Here is a 21799-nt window from a genome sequence, read left to right as displayed (position 1 = left end):
GACTAGAAATCAACAATGAAGCATCTTTTAAAGCCTTATGAAGCATCATGCTTTCTTCCTCCTCTTAAACCTGAAATTTGTCCTACAATTTGCCATGATTTAGCATTAGTGAGGATTTAACGCGTTGCAACTGGGAAGCCTTTCCTCAGCACTGTTTCTCTCCATATTCTTACTCTAGCTGGAAGATAATGTTAATAAACAAATGACACAGGAAACACTGCAGTCGCTAATAAGGTCAGGAATTATCTGAGCAGCCTGGGGGCTAGATCCTTCCTACTTGTTTCCATCACATAAGAGGATTTTTCTGGTGAAGCTTATTTTCTGCTCCCCAGTTGGAAACACACTATGGGCAGCTAGCCTTAGGATTTGCTGTTGGGAGAAAGGGGGATGGGTGAGACAAGTTCAGGATGTGTGCTACAGATGGAAGGAGATATCAATTGCAGGAAGATGGACATCCATCCAAAACTGTCTTGTTCATTCTCCACCTTATCCAGTCCCCAAACTAAAGAGTCTAAAACTCCATGGACAGTTGCCCAAAAGGTCTCTCTCAGTTTAAAGAAAGTGATGTGCAAAACACTTCCTGTGCATGACTCTTTTTGATTCAGCAGTTGTTTTTTCTGGCTTCATGAGTTAAGGCACCAGGTTATTCCAGTACATTATATAGGATTTTAGTGCGGCTCAGTTGTACTCAGCTTAGCAGACACTGCATTAGCACCAGATGAGACCTGTCAGCCTCTCTGGCTGCTGTCAATACACTGACTCATGGTAAAGCATAATTCATCCATGTCTGCTAGTGAAGGTCCACAGACTTGAAAGTGAAAGATACAATGCTTGCACAGCTTTACACACAGGAACTGTGGAAGTTGTAGAGTCTCATAAAAGACTTCCATCTCTCCTGAGAGAAGGTATGCTTATAAGGGAAGGCTCATCAAAAAGACATCACAGAGAATCTCTTTTCAATGGAGCACTGATTGTTTTCTAGGTGATAACGCAAGAACTCTTCTTACAGAGCATATTGGATGGCAGCTGGGAACAGTCCTGTGCTGGTGCTGTTCATTGGATGATACCTAAGCCTTGCTTGGCTGACAGCTAGCAACCAGACACTGTCCTGCCAAGCACACTAATAAAAGATAACAATATACGATTATAGACCAGAATTCAAGCCCGTGCTTCAGTATTATTTACTAGTTGAGATAGAGACTGAGACAGCCAGCTTGGAAACATCATCTCTCAACAATCCCACATTCCTAAGGGTTTTCCATGGACTGTAAGAGAACGAATTGTCTGGAGAGAGTATCGACCATCCAGTTCAGAAGTACTAGGCCAAAATCAAGTCTTTATTTGCTGCCTCTTTTTGGTCTAAATGGGTGAAGCTATGACTTGATTTTCACTTAAATGAAACCCTGAACTAATATGCCTATTTATTGTGGAGTTACAATTGGAGATTTCCCAGCCTTTGTTTAAGAATATGGTTTTTGATATTTCAGAGATTGACTCCTTCCTTATAAGCACATTAATTTAAACTATTTCTGGGAAAAAAATCTACATTTTATATAAATGCATAGCTTATATACACATATATTTGTGCCTTATATATTACATACATTTGTACTAATGCACTTTTATATATCTCTATATGTGTCAGTCTCAAGGGAAAAAAAATCACAAAGGCAATCTACCTCTGAATTATAGACAAGATGAAAATAAAATTTTGTTCCCACACTAAGGTTACAATTATGTGAGTTTTGCACATATGCATTCAGAGTAAGGCATTAAAAGTTACGTGACAAAATGCAAATGCACAATTAACATTCAAATGCAGTAAGAAATAGCATCAAGCAAAACAACTCGTGCAGCAAAATATGCAAAATAGATGGGAAAGAGTAAAGATGAAAACTTACTCATGAAGCTTCCTACATTCTTTACTTTACTGCATATCCAGTAGGAAGGGATTTCTAGATCTCAGAGCACATTTTTAAAAGGCACAACATTCCCTGCTTGTGTTAAGCAAACTACCTGCTTCAGAGACATTGACTCCTGCTAGTGCAAGAGTCAATGCTTCACTGGTATGCTCCAGAGGACAAATCTGCATGCTATGGAGATGCTTGTCAAATAAAAATAGGTGGTAAAAGCCTCTTATATGAAATATTGCAGTTTAATTAAGGACATAATCCAGACTCCAGTAGTTTCCACTTTGCCTGCTTTTTTTCAGCATTTAAAAGCTCTGATCTGTGGTGCTGAAGACAGCATGATACAAATTTTTTCTGTAAGAAATACGCTTTGTATACAATTTAATGATGGACACTGAACCTTTCCATTATTGAGAAGCATAAAAGGGCATTTTCAAATGTCCTTCCTTAACTTCTCAAGGACATGAGCCGAGGTGATTTGGTATGTGCAGGATTCCTTAAGCACTGGCTCAGTATTTTTGTGTGCAGAAAGATACTTTTGGAAAGGTTTTCATTCAGCTCGTTTTGAGTTATACCATAATTCTGATCCTTGTTGTACTGTTGCTTTAGGCTTTGGGTGTAATTTGCATACAATTAGACAAATCTGCTTCTAATGGTCACTGGCATAAATAACCTGCGTTTAGCCCATACGTGTTTGCTAGACGCTGTTATTCAGCACCATAACTACAAAGCTTTCCAGCAATACACTAATCTGTGACTAGAAGTTGAACAAAACAAAGCAGAACAGATGATCTTGGAAGTCTCTTCCAACCTGGTTGATTCTATGAAAAAAAAATATGATTTTAGAGGGTGCTTGCTTTCAAATTGGTCTATTCATTACATACTTTGCTGACTTACAATTATTACATATTGTTCAAGTGTATATTTGTATTTAATGTACATTCTTAAATCATAACATTCTGAAAGGGGTGAGGCTATTAATAAACAACTATACACCGACTGAAATGCTTGGAATATGCAGAAGTGGCTGGAAAATACACAACAAATAATATCACCTGACCAGGAGCATGCTGTGATGGGAGTGACACATTCAGCATAACATCAAATAACTTCCAATAAATCTCTTTGAGTTAAATCAACAAGAGTTAGTGATTTCCTTACGAAGAAATATGACTGAAATGTGTACATAAGGAACTTAACCTTAGTGACTCACAGTATATAGCTGTGACATCAAAATCTATATAAAATCAGGATATGGCAGAAAAAGAAATATTTACAAGTGGGAATCTCTTAACACTGGTATAAATACATGACATCAGACAGCAAACTGAATCTGCACTTCTGATTATGCAAACATTTTAGCACAGATTCTTTGTATTAAAACTGAACATAGAGAGACTGTTAGCTTTAAAAATACATACTTGGCCTTACTAAAGTACCTGTTATGTAAACACAGGCACCTCATTATATTATTTACAAATAAATTAAATAGGTCATCTTCAGTGCACAGTACATGGACAGAGTGTGAGCAGTGTCTGTCTTGCCCCTAATGTGAATATCAGATAAGCAGAGTGAATTAAAAGAAATAAAACAGTCATAACCTAGATAATAAATGTGCTGGCATTATTCAAGAGTTTATAAAGTAACTCAACATTGCTCTACAAAAAGAACATGCAAAGACACTAGCTACAACACCTCTTAGTTAGAGGCCATCCAATGTTTCAGCACTTGGTCCACCACAATGCTGACTATGATACAGAACTGGTATGGTGAGCCTCACCTGGACCTGTCTCAAACACATCCTCTGAACTCCTAAAACCAGACAGGCCCTCAGCACCAACCCGGACTTTATATGCTGTTCCTGGTGTTAAACCCTTTAACACAAAGAAGCTTCGAGAACCATTTACAATTTCTTTTTTCCAATCTTCTTTGCCTACAAAAGTTTTAGGAAAACAACATATTGGAATTTTAATTTTCTCTCTTACTTGAAGTTTCTAGACAGAATGCTATAAACAGTTACTTGACTAAACTGTTGATTGGCTGAAAAAAAACCCCACCCTGCTCCTTCAAAAATAATAAAACAATATAAAACTGTGACTTCAAATAATATATTGCATGCAATATACTGAGGAAGACATTGAACATGAACTCTGAAATGTTTTTAATGTTTGTTAAACATTTGTTCCATTGTAGTAAAGAAACACTATTTTTATTTATTTTTAAAAGCCTTATTGAACTTGTAATTATAAAACACATTAAAGGAATTTAATCATTTAATTAAATTCTATTTCTGTAGATTAAATTAAGAGTTACTTTAGTTGAGGACTTTTGCTCTGAAATCTTAATCTCTCTCCTACATCTTTTTCTAGTACAGTCTCAGCTGCTTTTTTGACTGATAGCCAGAAAAATACCTTTATATTCCAATTTTTGGATTGGTCATCTTTAGTCATAACTGTACAAGGACTGAGTATTTGAGTAGAAGCGTCTTAGTTTTATTAGCTAACTATGTTTTAATTATTGCTGGTGTTATCAAAGATTAAAACATAGGTTTTTGCCAATAAACGTATGAAAGTTAGCTGCTTTTTTTTTTAATTTAACAAAAAATACTGGTTTGATTTACTTTCTTATTTTTTTTTTTCCCCTGAATTGGGCATCATTTAGGAAAGTTGTTATATCCTATTTTAATGCAAGTAATCATATTTTTACACATAATCACTGCACAATAAACAACTATGTTTTGTAGAAACTTGCATTCAGAAGAATTTATAAAACAATACAAAGGAACAAAGGCTGATATTCTATCGAAGCATCAAATACCTGCTACAACACCAATGTTTATTAAAATGAAAATGATTTGATCTTACTGATCAAATCTATAAGGTCATTCTTCTAGACATTTAAGAGTTATCATTAATATAGGGCCAATTTAGGACCACATTTACGGGAAAAAAAAGAAATGACTGAAAATACATCTGAATGCTTTAGCAAAATTTAATGAAATGACTTCTTACTGCCTGCTACACCATATTCAACATAAAAGTTCGCATGATCTGGTCCCTCATACTCCCAACTGATATTGGCATAGGTCTCAGCGGCAGCTGTGGTAACATTTCTGATCCTTGGATAAAGTGGTTGCACTGAATACACAATAGAAAAACAAAGCAGAATACAAGGCTGTGACTTCATACATTAAAAAAAAATACATTAATATGTTATTTTAGACCATATACAGGGAAAATATAGTACATTTGGCATTGTTTCCATTACTGGAAATTGGTGACTTAAGCAGGGTGTTTGATAACTGAATCCTAGGCAGCTACTACACTAAGAAACTATAGAGTAAAACCTATGTCTTTAACTGAGCTTAATCTGTATCATAAAAACTGCCAAATACTTGAAAATATCTAACTGCCAATACTCTTGAAAACATTACTTTCTTCCATATAGAAGTACACTGCAAACAGCTAGAAAGGGAGAACATTGTCAGAGCAATGGGAAATGGTAGGAGAGAATGGAGATACAAAGGTGGCACACACCTCCCTGTAAGCCACAATGGACTGCTTCCCTTAATGAAATTTTGTGTCTCTTGCAATGATAATGATAAAAAACAGAAGACAATACCCTTATAGAATGTTGGACGGACAGTGTACATGACTGGGAAGGTTGCAAAAAGGATTTCTGAATATCCTTCACCACCAGAGACAGTAGGGGAAAAAAAAAGAATAAAACCACTGCATCAGAGAGTGACATTTAAATAACACAGTAAAACCTTACCTGTTAAATAAATAATGCATGCACACTCTAAGTTCATGCAGGACTCAATTAGTTTTACTTATTAAATATATGATAAACATGTATTTGAAAGCAAACTGGAGCATGTGTGTACTGGCACCTGTCCTTTCACAGAAGCTGAAATCACAGAAGCTGAAATCAGGTTTGTTAGCATTATGGCTTTGGGGCATCTTTAGACATCGTAATGCTAAATGCCAGACTGGAAAGCCAGTATCAGAATGCTCTAGTGTGAAAGACACAAATCACTGGAATGCAAGAAGCTGTTCATTTCAGGTACTGTGTCATACTGCTGATATAATCATTAGACTCAAGTTCTTACCACACTCAAACATAATGCCCACATCTATCAAAAGAAGTGCTTCTCTCTTCGGCATCCTATAATGAGCCACTTATTTGCTCACGCCTTAATTCTTTGTTCTCCAACTGTACTTGTCACAAATGGACATATATTTCAGTATTTTGTTTGCCTGATATTAATGAAAACCAGATTTTAATAGTTCTAGTAGTGTCATAGTACAAAGAGGATGCTCCTCAAAAGCATGCAATCATTTTATATTGAAAGTGCCTCACTTGGTTTGCCACTGACTTTCCTATCCTGCTAAAAATGTATTTTGTTATAAACAGCAAAAAATGATTCCCAGAGGACATGAAGCATCAGAGGTAAAGACACATGGCAAAATTCCAGTGGTTTTATCTACACCAGAAAATAAAGTGGGTAAAAGTGTGTTCTCAAGTCAAGAGGTGCTGCATGGATTTTGTATTATCATCTCTTTGAAACAAGCTGGGTTTGTCCATAAGGCTGACTGGGGAAAGTTCCGAGTTAGACTCAAAGAGAAAGTGGCTTACTTTGGCAGAGTTAAATAAATAAATAAATCTGTATATGAGTCCCAAGCACAGAGTAAGAAATCTGAGTACCTTATTAAGAAAACTATAGTTTCTGAGGAATTTTTTAAAAAATACCTAATTATGCAAATTACAGCAATTTTTCTGAAAATGTGTTCTCATTAGTATAAATTTTGACATCAGACTTTTTATCCCCATGCTTGTGTTACATTTTTCTTCTTAACTACTCCATCAGTAGAGTGGAGTAGTTAATCTGTATTAACCTGTATTTAACTAATTACTCCCACATTTGATGTCTTTGTAAGTAAGTTGTGCTTATATATTTTATATGCAATTTCCTTCCCCAACAAAAAATAACAAGGAAAATAACATTTAAGTAATAATATATTTCATGCTTGTCTAAAACAACCTGAACAAAACCAAACAGAAAACACTAGACTTAAACCCAGCCATTTAGATTTCTAGGCTGACAACAAAACCCCCTAAGAAATACTGAAGTCAGAGCTGTCTGTGGGACATCTAGGATGTAACTATATACACTGTGGTAGTGCAAGAGGATTAGATTCTGCTTCTCTGCACCACTTGAAGGTAGCAAAAGGAAAGAATAGCAGGCACTAAACTTAGACAGGGGCAGAATCTGAGATTGCAGAGAGGTTATATAAATTCCCTTCCTCATTAGTACATAGGAACAGGTGTTTGTTACAAACAACGTCTAAGCATTTGTTCTGTGCCAACACAACTGGTTTGTATTCCAAACATGACTTTGTTGTTTTATTTAGTTTTATTTTCTCAAACTCATGTTTTCCTGTATTTTGCACTTCCATGAAAGATGTCTAATAAACAGAAAAACTGTGTGATTGGTATTAGTCACCAAGCTTAAAGACAGAAGAAACTATGAACAATTAAACTCTTGCAAGCAGATGCCACAGGCTTACAACTAACTTCTTCCTCCTTATGCCTGAGCACCTGGGGACGAAGGAAGCTGTTTCACTGCTGCAACACTAAACAAAACTGATAATCACTCCCCCCCCTGCAAAAATCTCCATCTTATTTTGTGGTTCTTTTTTCACCTCCAGTTTCCAGTTGCTGGTCTGATTACAGAGCTTGCCTGCCGTCTTTAAAGACCTGGTATCTGGGAAATGTCTTTCTGTTCAAATGAATGTATATAACAATTAAGTTTGCTTTGAAAATTACTTCCATTTCCTTCATGTCTTATTTTCTGAATCTTCCAGATGACCGATTTATGCTCACATTTATTGCATGTATTTTTATCTGAATCTTACCAGCAGCTGTTTGTATAAATTTATCCACATGCAACATTTGGTCAGGTCTAAGTTCTAACAGTGCACCAAGACATTGGTTCAGTAATACATTTACTTTCAAAAGAAGTATTTTTGCTATTCTTCCTCTTTTTCACTACTACCTGATATAATTTTCCGGCAGGCCTTGAAAGCTGTAGTTAAATCTGTTCTATGTTCCATATGAGCAACACGATTACACACATAAAAAGATAAAAAAAGACTGATGGATCCCAAGGTGATGAAAGTCTAGAGTCAAAGTGGTTACAACATTTAAACCTCATCTCAAATCTACCTAGACTCTTGTCTTCTTTATCAGCACACCTCTAATTACAATTAACCTATTAGGTTTTCAATATGTTTCCCAGCACCGTTCACAAATGCAAAATGTGTGATTGTCAGTTGGCAGAAACCCTCAGTGTGTGCAAGCACCAGCTGGTAAAAAGGAGGGGCAGAAAGCTGTGTCTCAGGGAGTAGGAGTTTTCATCAATGAACCACTGTGCTCTTTTGATCGGTAACTGTGCGTGATGCTGCGCAGCAGCACTAACAAAGGCATCTCTCAAAACGGATGGGAATGGATTGGTAATAAGTTCCAAATTTTATACAGACTGACTCTTATTCAGCTATTTCCAATAAATGAAACTCTTCTATTCATGCTATGATGCAATGCAAAGTTCAGTTGGCACTTCTGAGCACGGTTTCATTCCTGCAGTGAGATAGGATATGAAAGCATTTGCCAATTGTTGAGAAAGAGACATAAGCTCAAAGTAAAATTTTGCTTTCAAATTAATTTCAATGCTTTTTCAGTGAAGGTTATCTAATCTTCCAGCCTTTCAGGAAACGGTTCCTCCAAATTACAGTTACACTTGGACTGCAGATTCAATAGGATTTAGTAAGACATGACATATGAATGGATTTTAATAACAGAACAGGTTCTCTCTCTCAAGATTTATTTCAGCAGAACAATAAATTAAATAATCCCCTAAGTGACTCAACTGTAAGAATTTTCACCTAATCAGCATAAATGGCAGGTAAGCAACAAGCACACATGTGAAAATTGGTGTCAAATGGAAGAAAATAAATAGGTAACAATTAATCATAGATAACTAGCTACACACATACATAGAGGGAAAAGTAAATGCAAAGCAAAAAATCCCACACCCATACAAAAAAACAGGTGACAAAGAATAGGTACAGAATCTGACAGAGCCTGTAAGACACACAGAAAGGTTTCACTTTTGTCTGCTTTTTAACCTACAAGTTTTACAGCATGAAATTCAAGCCTTAATGTAATAGTAGGAGTGAATTCCATTTCTGGCAGTGAGAGGGGACATTAGTCACTTCTGAGATTGTTTAGGCTACTGCAAGAGCATCCCTGTAGTGCAAGAAATACAGAAGACAAATGCAAGAAATCCTTTCACTGATAAGCATTTAGCACAGCATGGACTTTGTGTGGTATCTATGGAGTAAAAAGGTATTTGCAGGCAGGTTTCATTGCAATAATCATATTTTTCTCTAGTCTAGCACACAAAGCATTGTCATTGATCCCAGTAGTCTTTGAAGAGGGCAAAACAGTGGTTCTGTGTAGCAGGCTGCACTGAAAGAATCCCATAGACATATCACGGAGAAGTCTACAGGAGCATTACAAAAATATCAAGTTGAAACAAACATAATCAACTTGAAAAGTAAGAGTGACTTAAAAATAAAGGCATCTTGAACTTGTTAGCAAAAAATATGGAGACATTATGGTAAATGATTCAAAGAGGGAGGGAAAACAGATGGTGGGCAGGGAAAACGATTCAAAGAACAGCATTTTGTGTGGAACAAAAAAATTTGAGATGATTCTCTCCTATGAAGAGATCAGAGACATGAACTCAGATGAGAATGACTGTAAGCCTACAGTGAAAAGCTACATGTCAGAGACTCCATCAGAAAAAAAGAGAAGTTTCAAACCGAGGAATTGTTTCTTTTTGTCACTTCAGTTTCGTTTTCTTAAGACTTCCTGATGGCTTCAAGCTTCAGATATTGGTGGTAATGGTAGCTGAAACGTGGTACTATTATCTTATTGTCACTTCAATTTTTGCATATGTTTCTGATAGATATCTAAAAGATTAGGTGTTTAACTTCCATGCTCCATCAATGTGAGGCAGGAAAAAACACAACTGCCTATAACTGCCTAAGGTCTAGCATGCTGGAAATGACATTTTTTGAGAGGGGATTTTCTTTCAACTGTTAGGTGACACGAGTTTATTTGTAAGAGAGGCCCCCCATTCACTGAGCATATTATCCCCAGAGAAGGAAGGATGGATTATTTTGTTAAGGGGAGAATACTCAGTATGTGGCAGCACTGTAGCTGTGTGCCCTTGCACATCCCAGCCAAGACCACGGCTGTCACAGAGACTAATCAGCAAGGGATGCCTCTGAGTGAGTTCACATCCTAATGCCTGCTTCGTTATTCATCTTGCAGGCTCCTAAGTAAAGCAGCTGGAAGAAAAGCAGATTCTTAAACTTCATACTCACACACCCAGTTACATGGAGGAGAGCCACTGAAGTCTTTATTTTCAGGAGATGCAGAGATGAAGGTAACCTTGGGATTATCTAGGCTGCTTCTTTCCTATGATTGCCACCAAACATGCAAGGTACAAATGTATCTACAGGGAAAATCAGCATCTGAAGTATAATCACCTTCAGGGAAATTATCTTTTCTCCCAGGACATAGGGTAAAATTTTAATGTATTACAGAAAACTATGGCCTCTCTAAACACATAGCCACAAAAATGCAGGAATGTCCACATCAGAGCTGCTGCTTTGGTTTTCTTTTTGTATGGGTTTTTCTTTTTTTCCTCTTTTTCAGTAAGAACTGAACTGTGGAACTCAATGTACACTTTTTGGGGAGGCTATTTTTAAAAGGAAGATTAACCAGGCCCATACATGCAAATGTGCTAAGGAGGTACCATCAGTAATTTACTGAGCTTTTCTTCACACTCCTCACAGTAATGTGTCCATTTCTTCTTGGCCATGATATTCAGCCTCCAGAGCTCTCTCCTGCTTCCTAACACCTTTGTAGAGTCACTTGCACTGCAAGTATACTTCATGAATAACTACAGTTATGAAGGTGACTAAATTGGAGTTGGAGGCCAAACTTTTCACTGCCATTTGGACTCCCTTTTCTCTGACTAAAAATCAAAACTCTTTTGATGGCTTCAATGAATGGTCCACAGCTCTTTTCCCCTTCTCAGAGAAACCTTTCTGCCAAGCAGCAGTATTCCACACTGTAATCAACAGAACTGCTCTCAGTCCAACACACTGTGTGATACCAGCAACAGCACTGTTTTGAAGAGCAGAAATGAAAGACTATGGTTTCTGTGTCCAGGCATTCACAATCTACACTCAAAGATTAGGGGTCAGCTTTGAAAGTGTAAAGGGCCACAAAGATGATCAGAGGGCTGCAGCATCTTTGCTATGAGGACAGGCTACAAGAGTGGGGGCTCTTCAGCCTGGAGAAGAGAAGGCTTAGAGGACATCTAATAGCCTTCCAGTGTCTGTAGGGGGCCTACAGGAGGGCTAGGGAGGGACTACTTACATGGTCTTGTAATGACAGAACGAGGGGTAATGGGTTTAAACTGGCAGAGGGGATATTTGAACTAGATGTTAGGAAGAAGTTCTTTATAGTGAGGGTGGTGAAATGCTGGAACAGGGTGCCCAGGGAGGCTGTGGATGCTCCCTCCCTAGAGATGTTCAAAGTTAGGTTGGGTGAGGCCTTGAGCAACCTGTTCTAGTGGGAGGTGTCCCTGCCTATGGCAGGGGGTTGGAACTAGATGAACTTTGAGGTCACTTCCAACCAAAACCATTCTATGACTCTGTGACTAAAACCAGGAGGCTTAGACTTAGGCATTACTCTCTTGCAACAAAACTATTGCTATTAAAAATACTTGAGATGTGAAGTCCATATAAAGGCAGAGGAGTCTGTGTACTGCATTGACAGGAAACATGAGCTTCATTTAAAGGCAACTGTGACATGACAACTTTATTATCATTGTAGTTCATGCCTGCCAGTTACTAGTTGTGCTAGTTTGAAGCTATCTAGAATGTTTTGGTGAGAAGAACTAGATTACAGGCTGTGAAAGGAAAACAATGGTGATGTCTACTTCACTCATAAGCTTGCTTGTGTAAGAACAAGAACACAAAACATAAATAAGGCAGATGCTCTCTGTCCAGGCTGTGGGCTGCATTTCTCTCTCTAACCTAACCTGCTGTCTCTCTGATTAATCCACATGCTTCCTAACCCCCTGGCTGACCCTCCAATCTTCCTTAACCATGAGGCAAGAGCTGGGGTAAGGGAGAGGGGTGGAAGAGAAGGTGGAAGGGCAGTTGGGAGTCCCTCCTGGGGACTCAGGTTTCTGGGAGGGCTGTTGTGTTTCTGTATTGCTTTTTAACTTGTATATTTCTGTGTATAGCTGTATATACTGTAAATATCTGCTTGTATATTCTGCTAAGCTGTAAATATAAGCTTCATTCAATTTGCAGAGCCACCAAGTCTAGTCTGGGTGATTTCCAAAGTGTGTGGGGGGTGGGTAACACCCAAACCATCACACTAGTGTCTGCTACATGATGACTACAAGACCTCACTTTATTTTTCAACTGAAATAGTTACTTTACATTACAAGAAACCACAAATCCTGCTTCTCTGCTTATTAGTCAAAAATATACTGGATATGTTTACTTAACACCAGTTCAGTCTTCATAATCAAACTCAGTTGGGACAACCATAAAAAGTGGCAAGTGAAGCAGTATGGAGATTGTGGTTACTGTCACTCTTTTTAAAGCAATAAAAACACAACAAAGGGCATACATCTGTCTAAATAAGTGGCAAGAGATACATGATGCCAAGAGACAAGGAACATATTTCAGAACTACAACAGTGAGACACACGAAGATCCTTAGATTTGCCATAGCAATATTTCCTTCTGCACTTCTATATAGTTTTACTCTGAAAACCAAAATACATCCCAAGTTGCCTATCTTGACTAGGTTTTGATGATTTGAATTACTCCAGAACTTTGTGTGCACCTGAAAGGGGTCTACACTAAAGATGGAAAAGACTCTTTACAAAGGCCTGTAGCGATAGGACAAGGAACAACGACTTTAAACTAGAGAAGAGTAGATTTAGATTGGATGTTAGGAACAAGTTCTTTACCATGAGGGTAGTGGAACACTGGAACAGGTGGCTCAGGGAGGTGGTTGAGGCCCCATCCCTGGAGATATTTGATGTGAGGCCCTAGGCAATCTGATCTGATTGAGGATGCCCCTGCTTATTGCAGGGTGTTGGACTAGATGACCTTTGGAGGTCTCCTTCGACCCAGACCATTCTATGATTCTTTTCCTGGCCAAGCTGCATATCTTCAGGGACAGGCAGCCAGGATGAAACACCAAATACAGAAAATTCAATGCAGTTTAGGCTGGCTCAATCTGGGACTTACTGTCTTAACTTCCAAGATGAATGTGTTCAGATGATTGAAAAGGAAAGGGTAGTTTATGTTTTCCTGGTAACTTCTGCCCTTCAAAACTGAATTTAAAAAAAAGAAATGTTTTTGATAAGTCACAAAGAAATTGAGGACACCCAGATTTCACCTTCTCCTTGGTTTGGCTTTGGCTCCAGATCAGAAAGAATTGCACAGACATACAGCCCCTCCTGGACTGAACAGAGTAGTAAAAACTCACTGTTGAGTATCACTTCTTTGTGAGTGGGCAGAATATTTATTTTTTTCCAAACCTGTCCAGTTCTGAGACCAAATAATCTGCCACTTGACCTTGGTAATATAATCTTCCTTTTCCTATCTCATAGTCCCTGAACAGTAGTCAAATAGTTAATCACAGTAATGTCAGCATCCATTGAGAACATTCAGACCTGCAGCAACTCAGATGTCCTAAGAGATGTTACGGCTTTAGTTCCACCCTGTTTGCACTTTCAAAGTTTTCTTTGCCATTGTAAGAGCTAGATGCTGCAAGAATATGTGAAACTTCAAAACCATAAATGGCATGGAATCAAACAAAGACATCTGCTTAGTTTTCAGAGAATATGGGATCACAGCTCTGAAATGTGAGCTGATCTTAGAAATAAGATGCTTTCTGCTAGCCACAGACTGTGATACAGCTATAATTAGACCTCAATTTCACACAGAGAATCCATTTTTCCCTTGCCTGAGTTTTTACAGTCAGCTACAAATAATGAGAACTTAATTTACATTTCTGATGTGAATGTCCAGGACTATGAGCCAGTTTGGTTGTTCCTATCAGTACTAGCTTCTTTAGATTGGACATTAGGAAAAATCTCTTTACTGAAAGAGTGGTCACGCATTGGAATAGGCTGCCCATGGAGGTGGTAGTCACCATCCCTGGAGGTGTGCAAATGGCCATGGTGGTGTTGGGCTGACAGCTGGACTTGATGATCTTAAGAGGTCTTTTCCAACCAAAATAATCCTATGATTCTCAGTTACAACTAGACTAAAAATCAGTATGGAAGACTTGTGATTAAGTAAGTCCACATCTCCATACAATTACTAGAAATGCATCTGATACTACCATACACTTATATATATATATAAATTATATGCACAAATGCATGCATACATACATATATATAGCTTGATTTATACCAAACTGCATGAATGAAGTTCTTTTTTATGCCTATTATTATTCAAAACACTTGATCATCAAGTTAATATATGTAAACTAGTTTATGCTTTCTCCTCCAATGTAAGAAACATTAGGTATTTCATGCACAGAATTTGATTTGGGATGCTTATGGTCTGAGATTCTGAAGCACAGATATTCATTACTGTTAATGACACACATATAGAGACACCACTCTGACCTATAGCTACCTAAATGACTCCAGGATAGCCTTTGCTTCTGACAGTGAAGGTAACAAAATTAGTAAGAGCTGTGTGCAAAGATGTGAACACCTTGTTTGGTAGAAGAACTGCATCATAAAGAACTAAATATTACTGAATTCACAAATAAAGATGACAATAGGTTCCACTCACTGAATTATCCTCAAGTACTCACTCAAAAGATCTGTGAACCTAAGGCAGCAGGAAGCCATTTGTCTGTGTATTCAATCTGATACACAAACTGAGAAGTACACAGAGGATATTGTCAGTCATCTGTCTCCTGTGCACAACTGGCTTGAAAATGAAATAAATATGATCAAATGGGTAGCACTTAGAAGCAGTGATTTGAAAGAAAAATCTACTTTTTTAAAATAAAAAGAGCATATAGCACAGGCAGTAAAAAAATCTCCTTTGCCAGTTTTAGTGCTCCAGCTAATCAGTGCTAGTGCACCTGGATCCTGAATATTTATGACAGTGACATACATCTGTTAAATGTTCAGAAATAATTAGACTTTGCTGAAGCAAAGATAATGAATTCCCCTGGAACTCTGTAGCAAAACAAACAGATGAAAGGTATTCATAAGCATCCTGGATTCCTTTAAAAAAACCCAACCAAACAAAAAATAACCCCAAAAAAACACTACCAAAAAAACCAAACCTCAAACTCAAGTAAATCAAATCAGGAAAACATAAAAATGTTCTCTTCTAGCACTGCTTAATACTTTGTATTAATCTGTAGTCCAAGATTTTCTGTCATTACCACTGACTGCAATTTCCCCATTTGTAACACTGCAAAATCCACACATTAACAAATCATGCAGTTTTACCTTTGCCTGCACCTATAGCAGGGTGGAGAATATCAGCTTTGGTGGAGGAAAACAAGAATAGGAACACTAGATAATTAGATACAACACCAAAGGGAACACATATATGTCATTTCATTATAAACAAGAAAAGCATGCAGCCTAGATAAAACGCATTAACTCCAAGAAATGAGAAACAATCCACATGTGCTGAGTGCTGACAGACTACTACAAGACAAAAATTCATATGCATGCATTGACAGAATTTTGTTGTTCATGCTTTTAAAGATTTTTGATTGTTTAGAAGTGTAACTCATGTGCAGCCTTAATACACTGTTAGAGAAATTGCATAGCACACCAACTCATGTATGTCAATTCCAATAAACTATAATTTTACCAAGCATAAAACTATATTAAAATACGGTATCAAGACAGACTTTTAATACCAAGATGTGCAAAATCATAAAATACTTTCCCCTTCAAATCTGCCTTTTGCTTTAATTTACTCTATTAAGTGTTCATATTGAAATAAAGACCATTTTCAACAAAAGACTTTTTTATAATCAGAGATGTAGAATGGCTACAAAGATAAAAATCAATAGTGACAGGATTGAACAATATACTGACACAGTTCTACATATTGGGCAATGCCACCAGTTACCTGGGGACATAGATTATGATAAACTTATTTCTGCAGTTTTTCTCCAAGTTAGTTTTTGCCAGCAATGTGAAAGAACAGTTTAGACCACACAGAAGCTGTTACATACTTCAAAAGAGAAATACATTTCCTCTAGCCATAAAGCTGCTTCATTTCACCATTGTTCTCTGTGACCAGTGCATATCAATGAAGCAGAAGAGGTGAACAGAGGAAAATCACTTAGAATGCAAAGCTATACAAAACTCTGAAGTCCAGAAAAGCCAAAGTCTTTGAACTTGTAAGTTTATAACAAAAGGAGGGGCTTTACTTTTCCACTAAATAGAAAATCTTCATGCACATTTTTTCTTAAAAGCTATTTAAAATCTTTTGTTAGTGTATAGTACAGTTAAGAAAGCTCCAGAAAAAAAACAACACCCAAAACCAGAATCCTGGAGACTATTTCCTTAATAGAAGATAGTAGTAGTAAAAGTTTAAATAAAATGTATAGTGGCTTTTAAACTCAACAGCTTTTCTTTATACATACCCATCTTACCTTCATCCATAATTGTTATTGCTTCCTCAGTAATCTGACTTCCTGATCCAACTGAGGTTTGTGCGTTAAAGTAAAACTTATAGCGTGTGCTGTAATTTAGATTTTTCAGTATCAAGCTGCTCTCATTAGCAGGAATTCGTATCTCAACCAAGGGGCCCAACTCATGTGTGTTGTTAACTGTTGTTACAAGAGGAAAAAAAAAAGAAAGTTAGGAAAATTGCCTGTACTGTGTTAAAACAGGCTTTTTAGTTTGTACCTGAAGGGACATTTTAGCCAGGTGGGGGGTGGCCTCTTCTCCCAGGCAACCAGCAATAGAACAAGGGGACACAGTCTCAAGTTGTGCCGGGGGAAGTCTAGGCTGGATGTTAGGAGGAAGTTCTTCCCAGAGAGAGTGATTTGCCATTGGAATGGGCTGCCCAGGGAGGTGGTGGAGGCACTGTCCCTGGAGGTGTTCAAGAAAAGCCTGGATGAGGCACTTAGTGCCATGGTCTAGTTGATTGGATAGGGCTGGGTACCACCTATATATAGGTGTAGGTGTCTTTTAAGTTCAGGTTCCATTCCTGCAAATACCTGAATCCAAGGCAACTGAGTGCACTTCCATTTGAAATATTGATCATTAAAAAATTCTGAAACTCTCAACTAATTGCCTCATAATAAATTCAGTATGCTCAGGGTGAGGGGGAGTGGGAGAGGGGAGTACTTAAGTGACTTGTATAGGAGTACTTAAGTGACTTGTATCAAGGCACAATGGAAGTTGGAAGAAAACAAACTTTCTTAATCTGTTCCAAGCACATGAAAGTCTTAAATTTCCAGTGTCCCTGCTGACAAATTTCTGGGCAAGTTAAGTAGTGGCATGAGGGTTTTAAGGAAGTGATTTATAGCTCTCAGTAAATGGCACATTTATGAATTTTAATACCATGAACATTGAAGAAGCAGACAGAGATTTAATTTGATATCATTTCATCTACTTCTAATGATATTTCCTCTGCAGGTAGAATATAGGATTTTCAAGTCATAGCATCTTGCTTCTAACTTGGCTGTCATTTATACATAGGACTTCATGTCTTTATTTCTCCTTTACTCTGCTACTGTGAGACCTGCATCCAGTTCTGGTGTCTGCATCATAAGAAGGACACAAAGCAGTTGGAGTGAATCTAGAGAAGGGCCAGGAAGATGATGTAAGGAATGGAACATTTCCGCTGTGAGGATAGGCTGAGGGAGCTGGTGTTGTTCAGTTTAGAAAAGACTCCAGGGGGACCTTAGAGCTGCCTTCTAATATCTGGAAGGATCCTACAGGAAGGCTGGAGAGGGACTTTTCATAAGCAAGAGGACAAGGGGGAATGGTTTTAAGCTGAGAGAGAGCTGGTTTAGACTGGATCTTGGGAAGTTCTTCAGTATAAAGGCAGTCAAACTCTGGAATAGGCTGCCCAGGGACATTGTGCATGCCTCATCCCTGGAAGTGTTCACGGCCAGGCTAGATGAGGTCTTGAACAGCCATGTCTAGTTGAGAGGCATACCTGCCCATAGCAGGGACGTTGGAGTAGATGATCTCTAAGGTCCCTTCCAACTAGGCCATTCTATGATTTCGAGAAGCATGTTTTGAAGAAAAAGAAGGGGAAAACCCTAACCTTGTTCTTGAGCAAGTGAAGATTTCCAAATAGAGTCATCTGTATTGTCAAAAAACATGACTCTTTTTCAAACTTGCCATCTATGATGCAATTTGAATTTAACATAATTTCTTACTAAATAAATTGCTATATTGTAGACATGTTGTAAAAATTAGAGTTATATAGTCACAATTAACTTACTTGGCTGAAACTTCAGTATATATGAGGTCAAAACACCATTTGGATGAGTAGGTGAACCCCACTCCAGAGTCAGAGAGTCCAATGTTGGGTTCGTAATCCTCAAAAACGAGGGTGAGCTAGGAACTTTTAAGGAGAATATAAAAGTAAATACAAAGTCAATTAAAACAGCTCATGAATTGCTAATTCTTAAAAAAAAAAAATAATGTATTGATCCAGATTATTATTTTATGATGTCACAGATGCAAATTCAGCAACTTGACACTTAGTGTTGTATTTCTGAATATACCCCACTTCAGTTTATTTCCAGCTTTCTCATTTCATACCTCCTTCAGGGGTCTTAAATACTTTGTCTGGGCTTGCTGGTCCTTCTCCTTTACCATTTACAACTCTAACATTAAGCTTGTAAGAACTATAGGGCTCCAGCCCTGGCAACATTCCAAATGTCTTGTTTCCCCTGAATGTCAAGATCTTTTTTTCTACATGCCGCCTACTCCTTCTGGACAGATTCTGTACTTTCCAGTAGTAAACCTAAAGACAAAAGAAAAATCTACAGTGAGTATTTAGGTGCTCTGATATGACAATATCTAAGATTTTCTGCAAATAGCCATCAATTGTAGGTAGGAATAACAGCAATTTTGTAAAGCTCAGGTGAGACACAGCATTTCTGCTCCAAACCCAGTCATGTCTGCACAACTGGGTGAAGACTACCATTGCCAGCTCACTTAGTCTTAAGGATATTTTGATAGAACACCTGGTTTGGAACTGCATTAGCATGTTGATAGTTAGCAAGTCCATCTGAATGGCTGGACTCACTCATACTACCCATTCTCTCAGTAACATGTTCCCAAAGCAGATGAGCACTTGGCCACCTTGTTACATCACACCTGCCCATATTACTTCTCTGCAGTGGGGAAGCCAAACAGGTATTTTTAAATGGTGAAGAAAACAAAAGACAGGAAGTGCCACATCATGAGGCACTTAAATAGGAAACTTGAGGCACTTAAGTTTCCAGGTAGTTCAAGCCCAAAATATCATGGCCAAGCTGGTCTGAAGCACGAGGCAGAGCAGAATACGTCCAAGAGCAGCGAGGCAGAGGCAGCTCCATGAGGCAGAGGCAGCACACCTGCTTGCAACTTAGCTCAATGTATATTATTTGCCTGAGTGTGATGGCTCCTTTGACCACAGAGATACACCAATCAAAATGGCATTTGCAAAACTGACCATATTAGGTGAAACCAGGGCTTGCTCACCCTTATTTGGGCAAGACACCAACAAGTACCTAAACACCTGTGGGTACCTCTTTATCACTTTGGGAGGGGACGTAATGGCCCAAGCCTTTGTTTTCCTTCCACCCTTGCTTCCCCCATCAGCAGAAGGATGGGGCAAGCAAGGACATCTAATAGGCCTATTAGCCATCCAAGACACCCAGTATATCAAGTAATAGCTAGATTAATACAAAAGCTAGATGTGAGTGACTGTAGACTGCTGCTAGTTATATGTCCTCCTGCGCTGTTCATACATTTGTCTTCATGACAAGAGTCTTTAGAGAAATATCCTTCTCTTTATTAAAAAGTGTGCCTCAGTTATCAACAAAGCCTGCTTCCTTCAAATGTATGAAGACTCCAAATCTTCTGCCATTTTCTCTCCTTAAACTGAAGTTTTAAACCTAGTCTCCAAGATGGCACAGCAAACAGCACAAGCTAGCAAGTGGCCAGTCACTCAGAATTAAAGATGTGATTAATCGTATTATGTCAGAAGATGAGTAATCTTTGCATTAGACCTAGAAGACACTCCTACAGAGCAGAGCCTGTCCCCCAGCTCCTGGCCAGCCTTCAGATACTTACAAACATTTATCAAATCTCCTCTACGTCTTCTTTTCTCCAGACTAAAAAGCCCCAGGTCCCTCAGCCTCTCCTCATAAGCCATGTCCTCCAGTCCCCTAAATATCCTTGTAGCTCTCTGCTGGACTCTCTCCAGCAGGTCCTTGTCCCTCTTAAACTGGGGAGTCCAAAGCAGAACACGGTATTCAAGATGGTGTCTCACCAGGGCAAAGTAGAGGGGAAGGAGAACCTCCCTTGACCTGCTGGACACACTCTTCTTAATACACTCCAGGATCCCATTGGCTTTCTTGGCCACAAGGGCACACTGCTGTGCCATGGATAACTTGTTATCCACCAGGGCTCCTCTCCAGGAGATCACCTCCCAGCCTGTACTCGTACAGTCTATTATTCCTTCCCAGGTGCAGGACTCTGCACTTGTCCTTGTTCCCATGTGCCCCGCTCTCCAGTCTGTCCAGGTCCCTCTGGATGGCCACACAGCCTTTAACTGTTTCAGCCAAGCCTCCCATTTTATTGTCATCAGCAAACTTGCTGAGCAGGCACTCCGTCCCCTCATCAGTGTCATTGATGAAGATGTTGAACAGCACTGGACCCAGCACTGATCCACTGGTTACAGCTCTCCAGTGATCACCACTCTTTGAACTCTATCTTTTAACCAGTTCCTAATCCACCTCACTGTCTGCTCTTGCATCCCACACTTCCTGAGCTTGCTCACTAGAGTATCATGGGAGACAGTGTCAAAGGCCTTGATAAGGTCAAGGTAGACTACATCCACTGGTCTCTCTGAATCTACCCATTCAGTTACAACATCACAGAATGCCATCAGGTTAGCCAAGCATGACTTCCCCTTGGTAAATCCATGCTTACTACTCCTGATAACCTTCTCTTCCAAGTGCAAAGACATCCTATTTTTCTTCAAGGACAATGTCAGAGGAGCCTAGTGCTACAGGACTGGAACATGACTGAATTTTAAATGAACTGTATGAATGCTGTTGCTCGTCAGAAAAACGTGTGAGGTCACTGAAAAGCCAGAGCCCTCTTCTATGTCAGTTACTTTAATCTCGATACAAACTCCCATAGCAAAAGTGATCTATTTTAATAAATGAAAAACAGAATTCTTTTGACTGTACTTACTTTGTACCCTTGAAGGTGTCCTCGGACAGTTTTCAGTGGAACTGTGTCCCAGTGCACCTTTGCTAGTGTGCTGTTAATAACATGAACCTGCACATTGCCTGGAGCAACCATTGGCACTGCGTGGAAAGGATGCAACAAGTGCCTAGTTAGAATCAGAAACCACACCAACATACCTTTTCAGAATGAGTCTCTGCATTGCACTCATGGAATAAGTCAAAACGTTCCTAAAGCTGACCTCAGCTGAAAAGCTGACCACAAGATTAATACTACAGAGGATTATGAAACCTTAT

General features: G+C 38.6%; 1 protein-coding gene across 50 annotated transcripts in view; it reads right to left on the bottom strand.

Moving 5' to 3' along the window:
* Positions 1-21799, bottom strand: part of NRCAM (neuronal cell adhesion molecule) — a 125017-nt gene that overhangs the window by 14701 nt on the left and 88517 nt on the right. For 14 of the 50 annotated variants that reach the window (XM_064142132.1, XM_064142134.1, XM_064142137.1 and 11 more), the window contains 8 exons: positions 21510-21625; positions 18861-19065; positions 18538-18660; positions 16721-16906; positions 15564-15599; positions 5532-5597; positions 4922-5047; positions 3691-3843 (listed from right to left, as the gene is read on the bottom strand). In XM_064142132.1, the coding sequence (XP_063998202.1) occupies positions 3691-3843; positions 4922-5047; positions 5532-5597; positions 15564-15599; positions 16721-16906; positions 18538-18660; positions 18861-19065; positions 21510-21625 (1011 nt within the window). The remainder of the gene's footprint in view (positions 1-3690; positions 3844-4921; positions 5048-5531; positions 5598-15563; positions 15600-16720; positions 16907-18537; positions 18661-18860; positions 19066-21509; positions 21626-21799) is intronic. The other 36 variants (XM_064142156.1, XM_064142158.1, XM_064142167.1 and 33 more) reach the window with 10 other exon arrangements.

The sequence above is a fragment of the Pogoniulus pusillus genome, chromosome 4, assembly GCF_015220805.1.
Source record: "Pogoniulus pusillus isolate bPogPus1 chromosome 4, bPogPus1.pri, whole genome shotgun sequence".
Lineage (NCBI taxonomy): Eukaryota > Metazoa > Chordata > Aves > Piciformes > Lybiidae > Pogoniulus > Pogoniulus pusillus.
The sequence above is the reverse complement of the archived record's forward strand: the minus strand, read 5'-3'. Positions and strand labels throughout refer to the sequence as shown.